The following is a 15,763-nucleotide window of genomic DNA, read 5'->3' on the forward strand; positions in this document are numbered from 1 at the left end:
ATACTTGATTCATATAAAGTCTTACAGGAGGTATTTACATGTCATCTTTAAACATTAACATCAACATCATATTTGCATATTATTTGTGGCCTGTTTTGCTTCCCTACATCTCATGTAACCTTATAGATTACATTCCCTGCGGTGTCCTAACAATCCATTCATCAGCTTGTCTGTGTAAAATAGCCTTTTTGGTGCTTGAACGCGTCAGGATTTTAATTTCGTGTCTGCAGCAGGTGCACAGAGAGTCTCCAGGTCACATGTTGGAAACACACGTGTCTCAGGATGGACTGATTGCCGTGAATCTGGGCGAGGCGACGAGTTGTTTCTGTCGGGTTGGCGGCGGGCCGCAGCGAATCCTGCTTTGAGTCACTGTTTTAATTTACGAGGAAGCATGCGTTTAGGATCCACATTCCTCGAGTGTAACCAAAGCTGAACTCATCTTAAAACTTTTTCATATATTTCTCCCTGTGCGTCTCTCCTCCTCCTCCTCCTCCTCTTCCAACCCCCCCTGAGGAAACCAAACGTGCGCGCAGAGCGGATGCCGGCTGCGCACGGCTTGCGGTGAGCCGCCTGTCTCTCAGTCAGTGAGCCTGCGCGGCTCGATGAGCGACAGCAGGAGGAGGAAGACAGACAGACAGTTACCGTGGCTGAAGGTCGGCTTGGATGGCACTGAGCTCCCGCTGAGCGCCGGCGGCAGAGCGAGCAAGTGGCGAGTCGGGGGGTGGGTGGGGGGGCTGTACGTGAAACTCAAAGAAGTCGGGATGGACGGCAAAGGCACCCTGAAGATGTTCCGGAAGAAACGGGAACTAATCAAGACGCCATCCATCTCGAAGAAGAGCCGAGCAGGAAGCCCCGGGCCGCAGAGCAGCGCCCCGTCTGTGAGTAGCGCATCACTTCTGGTTTCTGATGAGCGTGTGGGTCAGATGACCTTCATGTGGAGGGGACAGGCTGCAGAGAGGGCTCCGGACCAGGACTGACTGACTGTGTGTGTCTCTGTGTGTGTGTGTGTGTGTGTTTAGACTTCTCTCACCAGATAAGTAAGTTTAATTTAGTCTTTAGTGTGATCAGAAAGAGAAACGAGCACCTATCTGTGTGGGGCCAGTTGGAAACTTAAATTATGAAGCAGACTGATTGTTCAGATGACTCCCTGGTTGGATACTGACTCACAGCTGGTGAAGTAGACTGTAGGAAGTATTTCTCACTAGCTTTTTTCCCCTTTTTTTTTTTTTTTTTTTTTTTTTTGTTACCACTTCAGCAGTGGTAGTGAGTGAGTGAGTGCTCGCATTTCCAGGCTTGTGATTAGAATGGGGACAGGTCAGTAGGGGGAAGGAGCATGCTGAAACGTGGAGGTAAAAGTAGCTACAATCCTTACTCTACGGGTCAGAGAGTTAAGAAGGCCGAGTCGAAAGGCAAGGACAAATTGGACATACTGCCCAACAAGCACAACGTATGGCTCAAACAGGTACGTGTGGGTGTAATCCGCGTCTCCGATGCGGACGGGAGATGTTCGTGGAGGCTTCTGTGTTTCTTTTAAAACGTTTATACTCTTTTAAGCTCTGGGGTTTGGCCTAGGATGCACCTGTCAGGCCTGAAAGCTGTAAAACACTGTCTGAGCGGAGGATGAAATCCGTTAAGAGGCTAAAATAAACCAATTTGGTGGCTTTTATTTGTGTTTTGTAAGCAGCTGATCAAATCGTATCAACTGTTCAAACTCCAAGCGGTACAGGTTGTTGATTCGACTTTACTCAGTTTGCCACACCCGACAGCAGCTTGGAGTCAGGAAGTGTTGCACAACGCGATGCAGGATCTTGTGAAAGTCTTCCTATGCGTGTTTACCAACAACTCTAGCGCTGCTGCTGCTGCTACTACTACTACTTGTTTCAGGCAGCAGAAGCACATCTAGGCTGGTGTCGTCGTTCTGTTGAGCTTTATAGAACAGCCCCGGTGTGCGGCCTTGACCTTGTCTCTCTGTCCTCCTGTCCTCACTCAGCTCTCCATTCTCCAGGAGCAGCCTAAGAAAGATGCGGGCGACGCGGCCCTCTCCTGTTCGCCCTCGTCTTCGTCCTCTTCCTCAACTCTCACCCCTACCTCCGGCGGACTCCAGGACCCATCCCTGTCCTGCCCGGGAACCCCGAGCACCCAGCATGGCAAGCTGGCGGGGATGCAAGGGGTGCCCTGCCCGTCTCCCGTGTCCACCCTGAAGAGGCCGACGGCACTGAGCAGACACGCCAGCGCCGCAGGTCCGGTTCAGAACCTCTTTGTCTTGATTATAGCCTCACTCACTCGCGTCTGCTGGGTTTGGGCCTCCACGTCCACACCTGAACGGACACACCACACTAAATATGAATGTTGTTGTTCATTAGTACAACTTTCCAGAGCCAAATATGGCCTCCTCTTCAGACTGATTAATTTATCTAGACTTTAAAAACCTTGAATTCACAATCACATCATCACCTAAAGGTTTGATGTTTTGGATCTATCTCAATCTTAAATCTAAAAGCTCTACTGGCAGCCAATTAGCTTAGCTTAGCATAAAGGGAGTAGTTTCCAGGCATGTTCCTAATGTTTTCCAAAAAGCGACCCTATGTTTGGCCTAATTCCTCTGACACCGATTGATTCTTAAACGTCCTTCCAGTCAACTTGGTTAAATGTCTATCTATATTTGCGTCCTCAGGGTTCCCGCTCCAGTCGTGGGTGTTCACCAAAGGTCAGGGGAAGGGCGCCCTGACCCCGACGACTCCGTCCGACGGTCCGGAGAGCACGGCCATTGAAGTGGAGGACATCCCGGCCCTGCTGAGGGACGTGGCGCGCTTCGCTGAGGCCGTGGAGAAACTCAAGGATGTCGTGCTGGCTGAGGGTAAGAACCGGGTGTTTTGTGCTCCTAAAGCTCTGGCCTCGCACTTCCACCGGGCAGAGAGGGCGTGAAACCCAGCCACAGGTTGAAGACGGTCATGATTTTTCTCAGCTGAAGCCACAGCGCACGTGTTTTGAGGACGTGCTCTGTGGCTTAATTTGGTTTGAACTGAGCAGTCTGGGAACTCTCCCGTTGTGCAATTTATTGCCTGTTTTCATCTCTGCGGAGACGAAACACAGTTCTCTTTTAGGTGAAGCCAGGTATGATTTCAGCCTGTGTCATTGTTCTGTTGAGTGTCATTGTTTAAGACGTGTGTGCCTGTAGCCTGCAGAGCGAACAATACTGTTTTGTCTCTTTCTTCCCCTTTGCGTTGCGCACCCCTCCATTTTGACATGAGCGTGCGTGAAGAGGACGTGAGGGATCCATGGGAGTTTTTTTTTTCTTTTTGTCAGTCTTACATCAGCCCTGTTCGCCGACACGTGTGCTTTGCGTGGGAGGGGAGGACAAAATAAGGGTGGAGCCACTCCGAACAAGCAAACTTACAAGTGATTCTGAGCTTCCTCTCTCCAAACGAAGGGTTGCGTTTCCGCTGCACCAGCAGAGTCGACCGCACTCTTGTCTCCAGCAGGAAGCCACCTTCGTGTTTACTGCTGCACTCTCTTCCGATGCAGCTCAAAACACCTGATCTAACAAAACTTCAGCGCACCTGCTGAGAGCACACACACGTTTGACCTTACAAGAATTTAGATATAAAGTCATTCATGTTAGATCCCTGTGTGTCCGTCTGTTTGCTGTTATCTAGCGCCGTTCTGTCATGTTCTCCACCCACAGCGAGCTCTCTAAACAGGAAGCCATGATGGATAGCCTCTGACAGAAAGGCCTCGTCCACACTTCCTCCTCCGATAGGCTGGCTGCATCACAGTGACGCGGCTTCTCGTCTGCTCAATCAGCGGCTCAATCAAGAGTGTCGGCAGAGCTCCTCTTCAACTGGTGCTATCGTCCTGCTCGCCAGGTCCCACTTTATTTAGTTTAGTGCCGTCGTTTTCCCTTGTTCTTTGAGAGCTGCAGAAAGCAGATGTGGCACAGCACCAGCAGATCTGGTTTCTAATCTTGCAAAACAACAGAAAGGTCCACATCCTCTGTGACACTCTGGTCACTCTGTTCTGCTGCTGCTGCTGCTGCTGCTACTGCTGCTGCAACACTGTGACACACATTTTCAGTCAGACTGTGGGAGGATGGAGGAGCAGCAGCAGCAGCCTGCCTCTGGCATCCTCTGTCAGCGAGCTGCCTTCTCGAGGAGGGAGTGTGAGGTTGCAACAGAAATAAGTTGACAAAGATGGCATGAAGGAGGAAATGAGGATGCTGTCTGTAGATGGGTCACCGGTGTCATTAAAGCACACGGTGTACATCTCGACCGTCTGACAATCTGTTTGTTTATCGCTAGACAGGGCGTCTGCAATTTTTAACAATCTCTCTTGCGTTTATGTGCAAAAAGAAGAAAAACTTTTTGTTTTTGTTAAATACGCCTCAAAACTAAGTTAGAATCCTGTTGGTTTAATCAGTGATGTTCAAGAAAACATGGGCTTGGCTATCTCTTGGTTTGAACCATTAACTTCCTGGAGTCTCCGCTGGTTGTTTTGCAAAACTGCAGAAAATGTGCAATGTAAAGTAAAGATGCAGAATCTGCTGCAGTAAATATTTAATGACTTCATTTCTAGGCTATAATCTGCTAGCATGGAATGGATTCTCTCTTATTGGTGCTTTCAAGGACAATCCGAAACCTGAGAATCACAAATGTTTGTCTAGGTGCAACTTTTTTTTTTTTTTATTATTTCATTGGACAGTTGAACTTTTGTAGTTGTAAGTGCCAGAGCCCTGAACGCACCACAAACCAGCAATTACACAATGCTCACAACTGCACTGCCAGTGACGATGTAACTTTGACACACTGTTGGGCCGCTGAACTGAAGCAGGACTCGAGTCGTTTTCCACGCCGCGCTGAAGTAATTCGCACGGTAAACGGCTTGCGAGGAGGATCTAAACGAGCCTTTAAAGGCATTCGCTGGCGGCAACTCGCGCCGTAGGCCGTCTGTGGGCAAAACCATCTGAAACCTCCCCGCCGTTCGCCTGTTTTCTCTTCCTGTCGCTCGTCTCACCTGCCGCGTCTCCGTGTCGCTCAGGTAAGGAGAGTCAGCGGCCCGTGGCCCACGAATGTTTGGGGGAGGTGCTGCGGATCCTGCGCCAGGTCATCAACACCTACCCTCTGCTGAACACCGTGGAGATCCTCACCGCTGCCGGCAAGCTCATATCCAAGGTCAAAGGTCAGTCGGGTGTTTCGATTAAAATCTGATGAGGAATTGCTTGAAATGTCGGCGACTTAAGTTTAAATCGTGATCATAGAGCCTTTCTTGGTAACGCACTGCACTTGTGTTCCTAACAACAACTTAAACGTATGATTTTTCAGGTTTCCACTATGAGTCTTGCAACGAGGCAGATAAGAAGGACTTTGAGAAGGCAATTGAAACCATTGCAGTTGCTTTTAGTAGCAAGTAAGTATACGATTCACCTTTTACATCACTGCAAACCTGACAGAGTTACTGTGTTTTCAGCAAAGGTATCTGTTGTGCTCCAGAGGTTGCGTTGGAAGCCGCAGTTCCCTCCAAACCGATTTTACCTCTGTTTTACACCGTGTGTATTACTGCCTACGAAGTCGACTGTTGTTGAGAAGTGCAGGGATGGTGACACATTTGCATGAGGCAAAGCTGAAAACAGGAAGTGGTTTTTTCTCCTACCGTATGACACAAAACCAAAACTTAAACACTGTAGAGTACCTGACTGCTAAATGAACAGATTGCACTGACTGAGATAATGAATTGTGAGAACGCTCCCTTGATGCGAGAGACTTGTGAGGAGCAGAGGCCTTATGAGTTATTACATGTCAGCAACTCTGTTGTCTCTGAGTCTGTTAATCTAAGATTTTTTTTTGCTTGTTTGTTTGTTCCACTCAACTTTAATTTTTACCTGAAACGAAACCTGAAAAGGGAGAATTAGCTTTTCGTTATGATTTAAGCGTCTTGCGCCAACAGCTCTATCACACGTCTGTCGGTGCCATTTCAGGGTTTAGACAACAGAGCTGTAGGAGGAAGTGAGCTGGCAGAGACGGTTGAAATCTGCCTGACAAGTCTGTTTCCTCATTCTCTCCTCCGCTCTTCCTCTCTTTCGACTCGAACAGGGTCATGAACCGAAAACACCAAGATGGAGATTTCCACTTTTTAGTGTCATTTCAGCAATTTCACGAGCGATTTCTCTGACTGGAATTGTGCATAAAAACATAAACATATTTACAATGATAATGTATGAAACCAGGGACAAGTAAAGAGGATTAATCTTGTTTTATGATCACTTCCTGTCTCTGGTGTACCTGCAGAGGTTTCATTCAAGGCCCCGACCTGTTCCTCTTTTAAAAACCTGCTCTTTGCCCACGACTCTTGGCCACTGATCACTTACAGAAGGTGAATTTCTGACGCGTTGTCTTTCCGCTGAGACTGAAGGTGTCTCTGTTGTTTCTCCTCAGTGTGTCTGAGCTGCTGATGGGTGAGGTGGACAGCAGCACGTTGCTCTCCCTGCTGCCCACTGAGAAGAGCAGGGTGAGTTTATCTCTGAGCTAACCAGAGTATTAAAGTAGAAAATACTAGCATTAACTTTGTTAGTTTTCTACTTCCCATTTTCCACTGGGTGTAGAAGAAAAACAAAACCCCTGGTCCCGGTGCATTTGTCATTAATGAATCATCTCTGTGCTGTTCAGTCGATGGAGAACTTGTACGCTGCGACAGGCCAGGGAGCGGACGGGGGACAGTTCAGGAGCGACTTCCAGGACATGGGTAGGCAATAATTCGCTGTCCAGATTTTGTTGTCTCTTTCAGACCGTCACAGATGCTAATGTTGTTCCGTCTGCGAAAAAAAATGACATTTTCTTTATTATCTAGTTGTTCCAAACCGAGGATGGTAAGTTTCCTCCTACTGCTGTGTGCCGTGTATTACAGCTGACTCGTCTGAGAGCCAGAATTAGAATAACTGAGGACAAATAAAAGAGGAGCAGCTTAAGAAAGTGAAAATGGAACCACAAAACGACAGCTGACTATAGTGATAGTAAAAGGAGGTAAAACGCCACATGCTTTAAGCCACTGAGGTGTTATCATGCCAAAACTCTAATTGACGTGCTGATCCTTCTACGAATAAAACGAAGTCTGAGACAAAACTTTGCTTTGATGACTCAGTCCATCTGTTGTTCACCAAAATGTCGATCAGTATAACTCCTGCAGCCAAATGCCGCTTCAGCGGTCATAAACCTGTGCCATCCAGGTGGAACACCTGACCTGGTAAGGATAGGTTCCTATTTATAGCCACAGCCTTTTAGGTCTTATACAGAATACCTTCAAACATATATGTGTTATGGCTCCTAACATGCAGTCACCGAAAATAGATTTGATAAAACAACCGGATGTTGCAGACGATCACTACCCAAATTAAAGCAGTGCGTTGTCACAGCTGAGAACTCGTCGCTGTTTATTGACCTGTGCGGGTGTGTCGGTGTGCAGGCAGAGGTGAGGAAGTGGACGTGATCCTGCAGCGCAGCGAGGGAGGCGTGGACTCGGCCCTGCTCTACGCCAAAACCATTTCTAAGTACATGAAGGACCTGATGACCTACGTGGAAAGGAGAACTTCGCTGGGTAAGCGGAAGTGCGAAAAACAAAATAGGGATTGTTTTAAGAGAGAGGTTTAGGTTTGACCATGTCACAGCTGATATGTGTAGTGTGAGCTTTTATTAGCGGAGTTATTGACTGTGGATAAAAGGAAATAATTGATGTCTGTGTTTCTTTCCTGTCACCAGAGACCGAGTTCTCCAAAGGCCTTCAGAAATTATACCAGTCCTGCAAACACAGCATAACACATGTAAACCTAATTTCTATCACCTCTAAAGATTAAAAGAGCAAACGCAAAGCTCTGTGACGTTAAATGTAATTCCTCTGGTGTTCATTATCTCCCTCCAGCCGCACATGCCCCTCTTCTCCATCTACTCTCTGGCTCTGGAGCAGGACCAGGAGCAGAGTGTGGGGCTGCAGCAGGCCAACACCACCCTGCACAACCAGACCTTCATCCAGGTAGCTCTACACAACCTCTTTTGAGTGGTTACAGTTCTTGAATCCACCTACAACAACCCTCCTCTTACGCTACGTTGTGTCCGTGCAGCCTCTGTTGCAGCGCAAACAGGAGCATGAAAAGAGACGGAAGGAGATCAAGGAGCACTGGATTCGAGCAAAGAGGAAACTGGTCCGTCTGCTTGATTATTATGTTTTTGTTCTTATTTACTTGTAAAAAAGGAGATATAGAAATATCCTGTGGGTTTATGTGCGTCTTTGTTTAGATGGAGTGTGACGCTAACCTGCGGAAGGCGAAGCAGATCTACCTGGCCCGCTGTGAGGAGTACGACAAGGCCAAAACGGCAGCCAGCCGAGCCGAAGAAGAGGGGGGAGGATCAACGGCGAAGTCTCTGGAGAAAAAGAAACGAGTGGAAGAAGAGGCTCGCAACAAGGTTCTTATTACTCATTTTAAATTAAACCATGCATTTGAGATGTTTTACTTTTCCAGTGATGTGTGATTATGTGGAATAGAAATAATGTTCATCAAGGTACCACATTGTCAAACCATGATCTGCATGCCAATCTAATAGATTTAACCAGAAACTGAAAATGCTTTTGCGTGCATCCACAGGCAGACGAGGCGGAGGCCACCTACAAGACGTGCATAGCTGACGCCACCACTCAGCAGCTAGAGCTGGAGCACACCAAGGTCACGGTCCTGAGGCAGCTGCAGGACGTCATCAAACAGAGCGATCAGACCCTCCGCTCGGTCAGAACCAGTCCTCGCTGCTACCACGGATTAGTGTCACGGCTGCGAATGCTCTTTGTTGAACTCCTGTCAACCTTTCTCCCCCAGGCGACCATCTCCTACTACCAGCTCATGCACATGCAGACCGTAGCCTTGCCTGTCCATTACCAGACTCTGTGCGAGAGCAGCAAACTGTACGACCCCGGCCAGCAGTACGCTGCTCACGTGCGAGACCTGCAGCTGCCGGAGCAACCAAATGTCCACTACGCGTTTGAGGACTACTCCCCCTCCAGCTCACAGTAAGGCCTTCAGTCAGACCCTCCATTACGAGTTCGAAGAACCACTACTTTTCCCAGAAACATGAGAAATGTCAGATTATTTAATTATGTACTGGAAGGAACCTGGTGAGCGCTTTCTTTGCTTCCAGTGTTTGCACTAAACCAACTCTTGCAGTAGTTCGTAGGCTGTATCCTCATATTTATACACACTTCAAGTACTCTGCTGGAGCAAATGCATCTCTTAATGTTTTTTAAATCGTTGCAGCCATGGCCACAGACCAAGGAACGACAGCTTCAACACTGAGACGCACCCGAGTCAAACAGACAGCCCTGCCATCATTGTGGACACAGCGGCTGCCGACGCAGAGGTCAACCGTAAGAGTAAGTGATTCCCGCTGTGGCTGCTGATGTTATAAATTCAATTAAATCCTTATCTTATGCGACTACTCTCATATTATTATCTCTTTGTTTTCCCCAGGACAGGGCCACAAGTCGTGGGGTTCAACAGTCAGCGATGACAGCGTTGCAGGAGATGGGGGCCTGGACTCTCCTACCGCCAGCACAAGTTAGTGTCAACTCTGTGAAAATAGATCGACGCGAGCATGTGCGTCTCTTCTTAGTATTGATTTAGGATGTTTAGTTATAAATAATGCATTCCATCTGCTTTGTTTTTAGGTGACGTCAGTAAAATGGCTCGGACGTCGTCGACTGGAACTATGTCGTCCAATGAGGATGTAGATGAGAAAGACGGGAATGTGGCGTCATTCGAAACCCCAAGTAAGACCTACAGATCGTCCTCTTTCAGTGTGGCCATGTAATCCTTTGCGGAGAGTGTATGACATCGTTATTCTGTCGTAGATATCAACGGCATGGATCCGGACGTGGTGGTGTCCACCAGACCTTTCCGTAACGTCGGCCTGTCCAAAGCAGCCCAGACCCACCGACTGAGGAAGCTGCGGACTCCGGCCAAGTGCCGCGAATGCGACAGCTACGTTTACTTCCAGGGGGCCGAGTGTGAGGAGGTGAGGTGTTCCAGCCGCCCAGTGTAGGATTCATTAAGTTGCTAAAATAAAGATTTTGAAGCATCTCAGTGATGTTTAGGGACATATAGTGTGTTGGTCAAAACTGTAGAGAGACAAAACAACCCAAACATCAGCCCACAGCTGCAGGAGAACACGCAATAATAAATTGTTGTCTCATTCTAATAACTTTAATCTGTTAACATGAATGCTGCATCTATTATTAGTGAGAGTAATTTGCATCCCACTGCACCAGATCCTAATAAAGCAACTGTAGTCCTTGGAAATGGCCTAGTTTATAGTCAGCCAGTAGTTCACTCCCACTCCATTCGTTGAGTTGTAGGGCTGTCCAATTTCATGCAGACGTATTTCTTTCTATGTAACGGTTCAAACACGCCCCATAATGATATCCAAATGAAGTATTACCAGTCTTTGCATAAGGGCTTAGAGTGGCTACACCAGGCTAGTCAAATGAATTCCATCATGTAAATGGTCCAAGTATCGTTCAGATTATCAGAAAAGAAAAGCTACATTTACTGATTCTTTTGAAATTTACAGCAGAACAGACTGAATCAATCTTTTAGATTTATAAAAGAGTGAATCCTATAGACTGAAGTGTGTTTAATGTGAGTTAATACATAGTAATTGTGACATAGGTCAGTTTTCGATACATGATGCAGTGAATCGGTGAATTTTAAACTTAAGACCCACATCAAAGTTTTCCTTACAGAGACTGTAGCCACACTGATCCACTGAGAAAATGGCCGTGAATCAAGCAGATGTTTTGAGTTTTTAATGGTCTGTCTTTCTTCAGGAGAGAAATTAAATGAGTTAAAAAGGGAACTACTGTTTTTTACAACCTGGACCTTATTTCGGCCATAAAATACGGTCGTTTATTCACCCATATAACTTTTGTGTAATTTGTAGTCAGTCAATAATTAGATCAGCGTATATCCATATAATGGGAGTGACTGGGGCACCGAAACGCAGCCTCTAAATAACGCATTATCTGCGGCGCACCCGGAACGGTCGGCTTGTTTACCTGTAATTTGCTACTGCTATGGTTCGTCCACAACCTCGGAGTCGGAAAACTATTCAGCCATGTTGCGAAAAACTAGCAGTAGCAAATTGGTAAACAAGCCGACTGTTACAGATAACAAAATATTGGTGAAATGAACAAGTTTCACGGCAGATGATGCGTTATTTAGAGGCTGTGTTTCGGTGCCCCAGTCACTCCCACTATATGGACATACGCTGATTTAAATATCTCCCGAACGACTGCAAATTACACAAAAGTTATATGGGTGAGTAAACAATTGCATTTTATGCCAGAAATAAGGTCCAGGTTGTAAAAAAAAAAAGAAAAAAAGAAAAAAAAAGGTAGTTCCCCATTAATCTGTGTACATTGTCATTTTAAAGTCTCTAATGTCAGTTGATAAAACTGGGTCATGTTGTCCGAGTAAACGAACATGACAAACATTAGAGTAAAATACAGAACAAATGCATGACAGTTACTGAGTGTGCACCTCTTGGACCACATCTACAATCCAACCATCGTGCTGTCAGCTTAACATCAGTCACGTAGCTAAAGTCCAGCCCTATAAACATATTTTAATCATGGCTGTTTGAACTTCAATTATCATGAATTCATGACAGAAACTTAAAAAATACAAACGCCTCAAACAAACAGGCCTCTGGGACAGCTGATCATACGTACGGCATACTCTCTGTAAGAGAAACTAAAGTCACCAGCTCTAAAGAAAGAAACTCTGACAGCATGTGGTAAGGCTTAAATAGGGCAAACATAAAAAAAAACCATGAATTTAGCTGGTAATAGGAGAAGGGGTTGCCCGGTTTTATATGAAAACAAACCACAGATCAGTATGTCGGAAGGTTTTCAGTCATCTAGGTTGTGGTATACCCTCAGAAGAACTAAAACAAAAGGCGACTGGACTTGTTAGACTTCCTTTGGGGTCACTGATGATGTTCTCTTACAGCTGGAACAACATTTCTTGGTACTTTTTCTTTACGAGTTTTATATTGTTTAACTCAAAATAGGTAAAGATTTGATTATTCACTGTTTCCAGACCAGTTATTTATTAGATTTGCTTTTCTCACTAACCTTAATGTGTTACATTTACTACACCTTTAATAGTTGGCCTATTTTTGATGTGCTACTTTAGTAAACATTGCTATACTTTTACATAGAGTTAAATGTCTCCTCTTTGTGTGTTTTCTTTTATGCCTTTCCTCTCATTCAAATATTGCACTACGATTTTGTTTCTTAGTTTCTTCCTGTACTCCAGATGTGCATGTTCGTACTTTTTATGTGGTTATGAGGATCTAGGTGCTCCTGAATATTCCCATAATAATTTAATCTGCTTTTCTCTGTCCTCTCAGTGTTTCCTGTCGTGCCACAAGCGCTGTCTGGAAACTCTGGCCATCCAGTGTGGTCATAAGAAGCTGCAGGGCCGTCTGCAGCTGTTTGGCAGGGAGTTCTCTCAGGTAGCCAGCTGTGCCAGCGACGGCATCCCCTTCATCATCACCAAGTGCATTTCGGAGATCGAGAGGCGGGCGCTCAAGATGAAGGTGAGGGGGAACGGTTGTAGTGCGTTCGAAGAAACTTAAATGTCGGATTCTTTGCCTCGCCGTCGGGTATGAGCTGCTGCTTCCTCTTCGCAGGGCATCTACAGGGTGAACGGGGTGAAGACGCGCGTGGAGAAACTGTGCCAGGCCTTCGAGAATGGAAAGGAGCTGGTCGAGTTGTCCCAGTGTTCACCACACGACATTAGCAACGTTCTCAAGCTTTACCTCAGACAGGTACACATGCAAGCAGACATATTTTCACCTGTATTCACTAAATAGTCAGTCACCAGAGGATCAATATAATAATTATGTGTTATGTTATAATTTCTTAATCCAAAGAAACATTGAGGACCAAGGGAATGTTGCAAGTAATTAATAAAAAAATCAATATATCCAAGCTCATCCCAAAAATAGCTCTGAAAACCAGACTTGCAGATGAATCCCTGGCTACATATAATTAAAATACTCGACAGTCAGACATGTGTGAATGTTTAATTTGACGTTCGTCTGTTTTCTACACGTCCAGCTGCCAGAGCCCATCATGCTGTTCCGTCTGTACAACAAGCTGATGGGTCTGGCCAAGGAGAGTCTCCACAGCGAAGCAGACAACCACGAGGGAGAGGAGGCCGAGCCGAGCAGCACTAACCCAGCTGTGGTCAGGGGGCCGGAGCTGGTGGATCTGGGCCCCGACACCGACCCAGAGATCCTGGTCCTGGTGGACAGCCTGAAGGAGCTTCTGAAGGAGCTGCCCAAAGCCAACATCGCCACGCTGCGCTACATCATTCGCCACCTTCGAAGGTCAGTAACCAGGCCAGTTCTGTTGAAACGGCATGAAGATCAAACTCCAGGTTCTGTTGAATTTATTTTATCGTGTGAACCAACTCGACCCTGATCCTCCGTTTAATCTTTCCCATCACAGGATCGCAGAGCTGGAGGAAGATAACAAGATGAGCCCCAGTAACTTGGGGATCGTGTTCGGGCCCTCCCTGATGCGCCCCCGTCCAACCGGGGCCACGATATCGTTGTCCTCTCTGGTTGATTACCCCCACCAAGCCCGCATCGTGGAGGCCCTCATAGTCTTCTATTCATCCATCTTTCAGTCCAAAACCTCTCAGTCCAACAAAATCTGCCGCAGTCCTTCCACCTCCACTCAGCAGGTATGTGAAAAGCAGAAACTTTGAGCTTTAGTGCGCCGTACATGTTATTACTGAGCCTGTTTAGGCCTTTACATGGAATTCGAAGGAAATGAAAGAAGAAGAACAATGGATTTATGACGCCACAGAGAAAAGGTTTTCATTTCTAGATGTTCTATGCAGACCTGACGTGACAGATGTCAGTTCACATTTGAGAACATGTAGCTTTGTTTGAGGAACTAGGAAATAGTTCCACAACTGATTTTAACTATAAACAAAATTAAAAATCAAAAGGCAAGAAAACAGCTTAATTGTCAACAGTTACTACCCTACCTTTGAGAATTATTTGGAGCCTGTACTCTTTTTCCCTTTTCTCTGCTTTGCATGTTCGATACGCCATCTGCATTATGAGGCCATGACACAAACGCTTCTTTCAGCACGTCTTTGTTTGTTTCATTTCCTCCTCCCGTTTCAGGAAAGTATTTCTCATGACAAGATGGAGAGCTCTGCTGATGGAGAGGAGGAAGATAGCAGCAAGGAGGTGCAGAGCCAACCAGTGTCTGACAAGATGGAGGAGGGGTGTGGTAAGGTTTTCTTTTTCTTTTTAGTTTTATGGTAATGACTTCCCCTTTAGCATGGTGCTTTACATATTACCACTAAAAAAAACACTAATTTGTATAATATGATCCCTTTATCTCCAACGCAGAAAGTTCTTTGGGGTCACTAGGCTCCAGCGAGCAGCTCCCCGACTCAGACTCGGAGCTGGACGAGAGTGGCCAGAGGAATGCACCCTCCCGCCACCTCACAAAGCAGGAGAGCGAGATGAGCATGGAAGATGACCAGCTGAGCTACCGGGACAGCCTGGACCTGTCCAGTCAGTCTGTGAGCCACACCGACCCCGAACAGGATGTGGAGCAGGAGCAGGAGCAGGACAGCCCAGAGGGAGTAGGAGAGCCCCCCGCTCTGCCGCACAGCGCGCCCCCAGATGACGACGCTGGAGCAGAGGAGGACGTGACGGCGTCTCTGGCCGAGCTCAATGTGAACCAATCCAACAACAACAACTACCCGTGCTCTCCCGCACTGAGCCTGTCGGGGCTTCCACTGGCGCGCCTGTGTGGAAAGAAATTACCCCTGACGAGAAACCGGGACAGTGAGCCCGAGTTTGTCTGATAAAATTGTGAAAATCATTACGCGTGAAGTCTGGATTTAATCCATAAAAGAGTTGGCTCTGTCCTTCGAGATCTAATTTTAAGTTTTTAATCTGTGTACACGTTTGCAGCTGTACTGATCTATTCTGGCAGTGAAACCTCTGCACGCTTCCTGCTCTTTGACGCAATTACTACTGCCACTTCAAAAGGTTTGGCTGAGATGATTTAAAAATGTGTTGGTTGTTACATTTTTAAGTGTTTCTGTTTTTTCTCCTTGCTGTACAAGCTTGAGCAAAAGTGTGTAGCAAGTCGCATCAGAGTTATTATGGTTTTATTTCAGCTCTAAAGTTTAAGACGCAAATATATTATGAATGTCGCCTGTATTTTCTTGTTATAGATGTTTGGTCTATTTTAATAAAAATCCTTGTATTTTAAAATGGTTTGTAGTTTTGTCTTCCGGCAATTGTTTGAGAGGTGAACCCAAAATACATGATGAGCAGAAACCGTAGTCTGAAAATCTGCTTGGCAGGATTATCTTTGTGGGCTTGCACCAGCATCATTAGGTTATTCGTTCTGGGAGTTGGTATCAGATTACTGGAGAATTATTTTGTATGTTTGATTTAGATAAATAAGGTAGCTCTGGAAGTTACAGGCCAGCATAATGCAAAACAGTGATGAACAGAATCTGCACCTGCACAAACATGCTCGCACCCACTGAATGAAGTTATGGAATATCTTGAACTAGAAAACGGAAAAAGACATGCAACACCTGGTGGCCTACTTAAAAGTATATGACCAAAGTTTCAGTTTAACTTTGTTTACTTTTTGCTCTCCTCTACTTCTAGGATGGCGTGTT

General features: G+C 46.2%; 1 protein-coding gene across 3 annotated transcripts; it reads left to right on the forward strand.

The window, feature by feature from the left end:
- Nucleotides 1-721: 721 nt before the first annotated feature.
- arhgap45b (Rho GTPase activating protein 45b) lies at nt 722-15,362 on the forward strand. 3 transcript variants are annotated; one of them, XM_084547571.1, is made up of 24 exons: nt 722-878; nt 1,991-2,240; nt 2,675-2,857; nt 5,035-5,175; nt 5,319-5,403; nt 6,429-6,501; nt 6,660-6,735; nt 7,453-7,584; nt 7,746-7,807; nt 7,906-8,016; nt 8,105-8,185; nt 8,280-8,447; nt 8,627-8,764; nt 8,852-9,042; nt 9,287-9,402; nt 9,500-9,586; nt 9,697-9,798; nt 9,880-10,043; nt 12,441-12,629; nt 12,723-12,860; nt 13,153-13,424; nt 13,546-13,783; nt 14,235-14,343; nt 14,466-15,362. In XM_084547571.1, the coding sequence occupies exons 1-24, from the start codon at nt 762-764 to the stop codon at nt 14,927-14,929; spliced, it is 3,687 nt and encodes a 1,228-aa protein (XP_084403697.1). In that variant the 5' UTR covers nt 722-761; the 3' UTR covers nt 14,930-15,362. The 3 variants fall into 3 exon arrangements, with proteins under 3 accessions (XP_084403697.1, XP_084403698.1, XP_084403699.1); XM_084547572.1 differs by having other exon boundaries at nt 724-878; nt 2,006-2,240; XM_084547573.1 differs by lacking the exon at nt 722-878 and adding an exon at nt 1,314-1,462.
- Nucleotides 15,363-15,763: the final 401 nt, after the last annotated feature.

This window comes from Chelon labrosus (assembly GCF_963514085.1).
Source record: "Chelon labrosus genome assembly, chromosome: 7".
Classification (NCBI taxonomy): Eukaryota; Metazoa; Chordata; class Actinopteri; order Mugiliformes; family Mugilidae; genus Chelon; species Chelon labrosus.

Excerpts from the sequence above, each read along its gene's own strand:
- arhgap45b (XM_084547573.1), top strand. The coding sequence starts at position 1,334 with ATGCTGAAACGTGGAGGTAAAAGTAGCTACAATCCTTACTCTACGGGT. Across the intron at positions 5,404-6,428 it reads GCAGTTGCTTTTAGTAGCAA|TGTGTCTGAGCTGCTGATGG; the intron begins GTAAGTATACGA and ends GTTTCTCCTCAG. Across the intron at positions 14,344-14,465 it reads CAAGATGGAGGAGGGGTGTG|AAAGTTCTTTGGGGTCACTA; the intron begins GTAAGGTTTTCT and ends TCTCCAACGCAG.